General features: G+C 37.1%; 1 protein-coding gene across 1 annotated transcript; it reads left to right on the forward strand.

Moving 5' to 3' along the window:
• LOC107599989 (endothelial lipase-like) lies at positions 1-5,252 on the forward strand. Its single transcript, XM_016291749.1, has 10 exons — positions 1-259; positions 1,471-1,655; positions 1,933-2,112; positions 3,177-3,288; positions 3,411-3,635; positions 3,735-3,977; positions 4,064-4,184; positions 4,290-4,514; positions 4,596-4,691; positions 4,825-5,252. Exons 1-10 carry the CDS (start codon positions 154-156, stop codon positions 4,835-4,837), a joined length of 1,506 nt encoding a protein of 501 aa, XP_016147235.1. The 5' UTR covers positions 1-153; the 3' UTR covers positions 4,838-5,252.
• The last annotated feature ends 2,753 nt before the right edge of the window (positions 5,253-8,005 follow it).

Here is an 8,005-nt window from a genome sequence, read left to right on the forward strand (position 1 = left end):
CTGAAAAAAAAACTATTTAAAACTCTAATGAGCAACCTGAGACAGGTTCATACACTCTGCGGGCACCTCTTAGTGAAGGATTAAGACGTTAAACTTCCTTAGTTACTCCAGTTTGTCAAAAGAATAACGAAACTATTTTAAGCCCTGAACATTATGGTAGAAAAATCAATAAGAATTGCACTTTGCTTGTTATGTTTTCTTCTGTGCCATTCATTCAGTGCCTTAGCCGCTACACCCGACCAGAACGTGCAACTAAAAGGTAAGAACATTTTTTAATTGGTTAACTAACTGCTGTTTAATGCTTTCAAATGAAGCAAGTGGTTACTTTAGTGTGCAAAATTCCTCAACGATTTACATTTTATGCATTTCTGTTTACAATCATTTTTTTCCAAGGACAATGGTTAACAATAACTCCGATTCCACTGAAACTGTGAGAAACACCTTAAGTCTCACATTCTCACGTTATGACTACGCGAATGAACCTGTCAAAAAATGATCTGAACGTTAAACTATCCGCTTTCTTGATGTGTCGGTGACTCACAAAAGTCAAACCCGGACAAACCACTTTTTGTCTCGGATGTGCCTTTTAAACTACCGCCCAGAAAAGTCCACGTTTTATCAGCGACCTGCTCTGTCGATGGTGAAAACGATTTGACTTTTGAAGGATTTTTTAAAAATAAACTTTTTTTTTGTTGTTGTAACTTTGTGAAAGAAACGTTTGGAATACCGGGCAGAGCTGTAACAGAATTTGTTAAAACGTTTGTTATTCCGTGTTCGCTCAATTTGATATAATATTCACACACATATTGTTAGATATCCAAATCTCTAATTGAAACATACCCGTTTAACGTACACATACATTTTCATTGGTAAGCAAATATTATTCCATCACCCGCCGCGTGAATAAGTGAAACCTTTAGCAAACCTTCGAAATAAAATGTAGAAGAAATGCATAAAACAACCCTTAAAACCTGAGATCATGTCTGAATGCATTAATCCTGTAAATCCTTTTTACAAGATCTTAAAATTTCTGCCCACCTCACCTCAGGAGGGTTGTTATTTTTGATTTATTGGTTAAACTCATGGTGTTGCAGAACTACCGAGTTTTTCCTTACTTGGGTTGAAAAGTCGCAAGGTTTCCTCCACTTGAAAGTGTGTAGGCTGTTTGTAAACTCTTAAATCCCAAATCAAGACTCCATTTGGCATTCCTGTAATGCCAGTTGGTTCATTAGAAACTGGTTCATTAGAAAAAGTGTTCTGCTTTTCCCTCTCTGTACAGTAGCTCAATTGTTCAAGCTAGTCATTAAAATGAGATGTTGTCATAAGGCTTACATTAATAAACTCAAGCTTAACCCTCTTATGAAACAGTTAAGCACTTCGAAATGCCTCAAGAACTTGGTCTGACCAACCTTTTATGTAGAGTTTTGAGATTTCACATAAACATATTCATTGGCTTACTATTTATTCTAGATGATTCTGAGGACGGCTTCTCAATGGAACCGGTGCTACTTCATGACCGAATCAAGTACAACATGCGAAAGTCTTTGGATCTTGATGACGACGGCTGTTACCTCCAACCTGGGAAGAAGGAAAGCATTGAGGAGTGTGGCTTCAATACCTCAGTCAAGACCATTCTGATCATCCACGGCTGGACGGTGAGATATTCCAGATGATCATGAGGCTCGTTTTAATATTGGGTTGGCTTTTTGAGATTTCGGTACCCAAGCCTTTGAATCTTCAGAAGGTTCCTCACATTTTATCTTTGATGCAATGCTGGAGGTTATCCAGAAATAGTGTAATGCAACTGAAATGTTCTTTCTTCAGTGTGACAATACATTCACTTCCAAGATGGGAAGCAAATATTGGAATTTCACAGGTGATTGCTGGAACATTGCCGGTTGAGTTTGGTAAAGGGTGTGGTGTCTTTCACAGATGAGTGGGATGTTTGAGAGCTGGATGCACAAGCTGGTGGCTGCTGTTCAGAGACGAGAGTCGGAGGCTAATGTGGTGGTGGTCGACTGGCTGGGCCTGGCCCACCAGCTTTACCCTGATGCCGTCAACCATACCCACAGGGTTGGGCAGAGCATCGCTAATCTTTTGGACTGGCTCCAGGTATGTTTATATTATACATCCCACTGGGTGTGTTTGTTTCTCTTTGTGTGCGTTTGAGAGAACTGGCAACCGTGAAAACTCTGCTTGTGGCCTTGTACATTGGGTCATTGTTGGTATTATTCATCTTTTCTCAGAACAGCAGATGTCCTGGCGAAGTACAATTTGTCTTTCCCAGATGAATCTGTTTTGTTTTTTTGTTGTTTGAGATGTCAGGAGTTTGTCCAAGGCATTATGGGTACTCTCATGGAACAATAAGTATTCATGCATCGTAGCTGGGTTCCTTAGACTCTGAAGTACTTTTTATAGAGGAAAGATGCAAGCAGTGTAAATGAGCAGCTGAGCATATTAGCCCCCCACACACGCACACTGATGCCCCAGCTGGCACTGTGCTTGGTACTGCAACATTGTGCATTAAGCATAAAGACTTTTTTTCTTTTTTACACATCTCAAAGCTGCTCTCATCAGTTTAGAGCCTCTTCAGATGGATAGTAGTTTCTTTTCTTTTTAGAACGTTTCACCTTTTGAATTTAGTGCGATTGTTTAGTTGGACTAAGCAAACAAATAAATAATAAATTGAAAAATATTAGAGCGAGAGAATAGAGAATGAGCTTTATTGCCAGGTATGTTTACACATACGAGGAATTTGTTTTAGTGACAGAAGCTCCACAGTGCAACAGAATGACAAGACAGGACAGATAATAAAAAGAATAATATACAAAATAGACAATGAACAAAATAGCAAAAACACAATATATATAATATAGACAATTATGTAGATAATATTGATTAACTTTATTTTAATGTTTACATAAAAAAAAAAAAGATTATTATTATAATTAGAAGTAGTAGTGTCGTCATTATCATAATCTGATTTGCAGGATCTAACAAATAAAAGTTTAGAGATATTCCCCTGGATAAATAATCATTTTATGTTTTGAATTTAAATAGACATATCATGAATGAATGAAAAACAAATTTTCCTATTTAATAATAATTTATTAAAGCTATTCCCCTCATATAATAATAATAATATGGTTAATCTAATGTGTGTCTGTTTTTGATAGGGAGAGGTGCAGCTACAACTTGAGGACGTGCATATGATTGGATATAGTCTTGGTGCTCATGTTGCTGGATATGCTGGAACTTTTGTAAATGGGAATATTGGACGCATTACAGGTGAGATTTAGATTTCTTTATGTTGGACACTTTGATTTTTTTTTAAACAAAGCAACAAAGAAATTGCTTAGTCTTTTTGCACACGTGGAGGCTACATTTAAACATCTGTTCTTTTTGAGTAGGTTTAGACCCAGCTGGTCCCATGTTCGAGGGGGCAGAGTCCCACAAGAAGCTTTCTCCAGATGATGCAGACTTTGTCGACGTCCTGCACACATACACACGGGGAGCTTTGGGTGTCAGTATTGGGATCCAGGAGCCTATTGGGCATATTGATATGTATCCCAATGGTGGGGATGTACAACCAGGCTGCTCCTTAGGAGATGTGCTGTCCACTGCTGCTGCAGGAAGTGAGTGCTTCAGTTTTGTTATTGTTTTGGATATTTCCAACTCTTCCGAGTCATTGTTGTCAACCATAATTTTAACAAATTTGTCTTGTCACCACACAGACTTTGTGGAAGTCATGAAGTGTGAACATGAGCGGGCAGTGCATCTCTTTGTGGACTCGCTCATGAACATGGACCATGTGAGTTACGCTTTTCAATGTACCGGCCCTGATCGCTTCAAGAAGGGCATTTGTCTGAGCTGCAGGAAGAACCGCTGCAACGGTATTGGTTACAATGCCAAGAAAATGCGAAAGAGGAGAAACAGCAAAATGTACCTGAAGACTCGCGCAGACACACCTTTTGGTGGTAAGTAATTATAACCTCTTTGTTTCGAAATCGCATGCTGTAATGGTGAGTCACTGAAATGTGGTTATTTGCTTAATCCTCTACAGGTTACCACTATCAGATGAAGATGCATGTGTTCGACAGGAAGAATGCAGATGATGCAGATCCCACTTTCTACGTCAAACTATACGGCTCCCATAATGATACCGATAACCTCAGTGTAGACATGTAAGCACCTCATGATTAAGATTACGTTCCCAATATATTCTCCTGTAAATATCATTTATATGGGTTCTTTTGAAAAATAAAAATAAAAAAAACCTGTTTTCACAGTGCCGATGGAGTTGGTCTAAACCTCACAAACACATTTCTTGTCTTCACGGAAGAGGACATCGGTGACCTGCTGAAAATTTCTCTTCGCTGGGAAGGCCCTTCTGATTCCTGGTCATCTGTGTTGAAACACCTTAAGTCATCATTTTGGTCATGGTCGAGTTCACAGAACAAAAAAGTTCTGGAGGTTCGGAGGATCAGAGTCAAAGCAGGAGAAACACAGAAGAAGTAAGAGCTGTCATGGTTGTGAATTGGTGAATTTTTATCTTTTTCAAACTGCTTGCTAATGTCACAATGTTTCATTAACAGGTTCACCTTCTGTGCTGATAAGACTGAGATATCGTCAGGGCAAGAAATTACATTTATTAAATGCCGTGATGGCTGGGAAGTAAAACCTAGAAAAAGGTATATATGCATGTCTACTGTTTATATTTATACATCCTTATTGTGCACATAATCAGAAGCCAGACTATTAGTTTTTATACATTTTATCTGCTATACTTTAATTAACTAACTAATTTTGTTTATTTATTTGCAGATTGCACTACTGAGAGAATCGCTGTTACCTAGGGACCCAAGGCGGTGAAGGGCCTGAGCACTTTTGATTGTTTTGGTACACATTTGGTGGGATAATGCACCATATTTGTTTGGGTGGGTAGAACACTGCTTGTGCTGCTCAATTGGGTGATGGCTGGTTACTGGACTTGCTCAGGGCATTTTTTTTTTTCTACCGTTGGGATGTTCTGAATTGTTTGAGATGTGAGATCTTCGTCTTTTGATACCATTTGTATGTTTTCTATTGATGCATTCAAACCTCTGTTTTGTGGATCTCAGACTCTTACTTAACGCAATGCTCGTTATATATATATATTTTTGTACGTTTTTAATTTATGAAGGAGAAAAAAAGCACTGTAAAACCAAGCTTATTTATCAACCTAATGCACACCTTGTACCAAGGCATAAATTCATTCTCTCTCAAGTTACCTGGTGGCCACTTTTACATGTGAATGTGGATTTCAATAGGAAGAAGGATTTTATGTGAATTCACAGTATTATTTAAGGTCATAAGAATGGAGAGAGCCGCTCTATTTGTCTTCATTAAAATGTTGCACATTTTGTGCCTTGTTCTGTACATGTTTTATGTATATGATGTGTATATAAAACGTAATAATTTGTACAAAAAAAAATTATAATGTGGATTCCATTGTGTCATTAAATGCAGGTTATATTGCTGATTGTTTCTCAGGATATTCTTAGCACCCTATTACAGGGCCTCTAAAAGGACCTTTTGCAAAAATATAAAATATGCAAACTTCTGTGTGTACACAAGAAAACCATATAGGAAAATGCACACTGATCCATCTATTGTGCCATCAGCCCATTTCGCGGTGTGGTTTCTTGGCTGTCACAGAGTAGTCTGCATTAAAGCAGACATAAGGCCTTAAAAATTGATGTGCTGTCTAACAGTCTTTTTATAGACCAATGAACTTGGTAAATAGGACAATCCACACAGTCATATCGTGTCATAAGCCCATTTCGTGTCATTTTACTGCCGCCACAGAGGATATGTTAAATTTTATCTTTGGCCATGATATTAGAGGTACTACCCTAAGGAAAGCCAAATTTTGAGCAAATAGATTTCCATGCTCTCGTTTTCTTTATAGTAAGATAGCAGTGATGCACATAGGAAATGGCTTATAATATATAAAACTAGAAAATTGAATGCATAAGCACGCAAAATATTCTTGTGCGCATGTGAATAGTTTCTCGAGGGCATGGAAAAACTTTCTTGTGTGCATGCAAAAGTCTGTATGTATATGCAAGAAAATAAAAAACCCCCTGAGAAAATAAAAATATTTACAGATGATATACCAAATATAAAGTTTAAAATTATGCTGTATGAACCATTTATGTTAAATATGGTCTGAAAAATCTACTGAGAGGTCTGGACATTTGAGTCTGGAAAAGTAAGGAATTTTGAAATGGAAAGTGTGTAGGAACCCTGTTAATATAACTTAAGCTGATTTGTATTTGTGTAACTTAAGTAAGTTATAAAAAATGCTTCAAACAAAAATCTGTTGGTTTACTTGCTTAAGGAACAGTCTTGCAATGGAAATGATTTGGCAACTTCAGCTGCAAATCATCTCATGCCATTCCAAACCGGTATGACTGACTTTCTTCTGTGGAACACAAAAGGATAAATTATGAAGGCTGTGCTAGTTGCTCTTTGCAATTACAGTGAATGTGGACTGAAGCTTTCAAACTTCAAAAAGATGCAAAAGCGCCATAAGAGTATCACAAACATGGTTCAAATTCAGTTTTCTGCTGTATATTCAAAGTCTAAAATCATACTTCCCTACGATGCATGAATACTTCCCTACAAAAAACAGAATGTGAACAGAGTACACTTTATTATCCCGTGAAGCCATGGGAGAGGACTTGATGATTTGTTTGTGAATCCGATATCATTTTTTTATGATGCTTTAGCAGCTTCTTTTTTTTTTTTTGAACCATTAAACTTCAGACCCCATTCATTGAAATTGCATGGAAAAAAACTTTAAATTCTCATTAAAGTTTCTTCTTCCAGGAAAGTATGTCATACAGATTAGGAAAAACACAAGGATGAGTAAGTGATGTCACCATGTTCCTTTGGACTACCATAAATACTAATAGTATTTTTTTTTAAACCTAGAAAAAGTCTAATGTTTTCCGAGAATTTTGCTTATCTTCAGAGGAGTAATCTAGAATCTTCTTGGAATGCTGTGTGTGTGTGTGTGTGTGTGTGTGTGTGTGTGTGTGTGTGTGTATCCCCCTGTTTACGTGTGCCGTTTCAAGTATGTATTTGAACCGTGAGGTTTGCTAGACCATTGAAGTACTTCTGTTGACAAGCCTCTTAGAAATGTTGAAATCTTTCCAGAAGGTTTGTCAGTCAGTGTAAAGAGGGAAAGAGGCGCCAAACAGAATGAGATGATAAGAGACAGGAAATAGCGGTTATCTGACACTTTTTTTATCATCATCAACATGTCAAAAACTTGAATTAATTAACTGAAATGTTCACTGTGCTGTCTAAGAATAAAACAGAATAGAGAAAAAATATGATAAATTATCTAAAATATTGATTTTACAAAATAGAAGACATTTCAGACCTCACATTTGAGCACTTCAGTCACTTTCAGAGGCATTTTTGGCCAAGTAAATTTCTGACCCTGCTGTCACTCCTAAAAATAAATGTTCTTTATTGGCATATATGGTCCATGAAGAACATTTAACATCTATTCCCCAAAAGGTCCTTTATGGTGTAAAAATTTTCTTTAGATGATTAAAATGTTCTTCACGCTAACCAAAAAAGGTTCTTTTGGGAACCCAGAATGAATTCTACTATGGCATCACTGAAAGAAAAAAAAACCCATTTTGGAACCTTTATTCTTAAAAGAGATTCAACTCACAATCGGTCATAACTCATAATTCCCATCAATAACTCATAATCCTAAAAGAGTTTATTTAACCTGAAGGGCCTTGCCCTCACAGTACCAATCCCTTTTTATAAACAAACATATATGGTTGACTTTTAAAGATGATCTTTTTCTTAACTGGTCAGCTTTAAAAACAAAATGTTACGTGATCTGTCTCATAAATGTGTTTACAAATATAAATGGACCTACCGTGACCCAGTCAGGTGACTCTGCCCGTGCTTATAATATTGGCACACAACTATACTG

The sequence above is a fragment of the Sinocyclocheilus grahami genome, unplaced genomic scaffold, assembly GCF_001515645.1.
Source record: "Sinocyclocheilus grahami isolate Dianchi unplaced genomic scaffold, SAMN03320097.WGS_v1.1 scaffold276.1, whole genome shotgun sequence".
Lineage (NCBI taxonomy): Eukaryota > Metazoa > Chordata > Actinopteri > Cypriniformes > Cyprinidae > Sinocyclocheilus > Sinocyclocheilus grahami.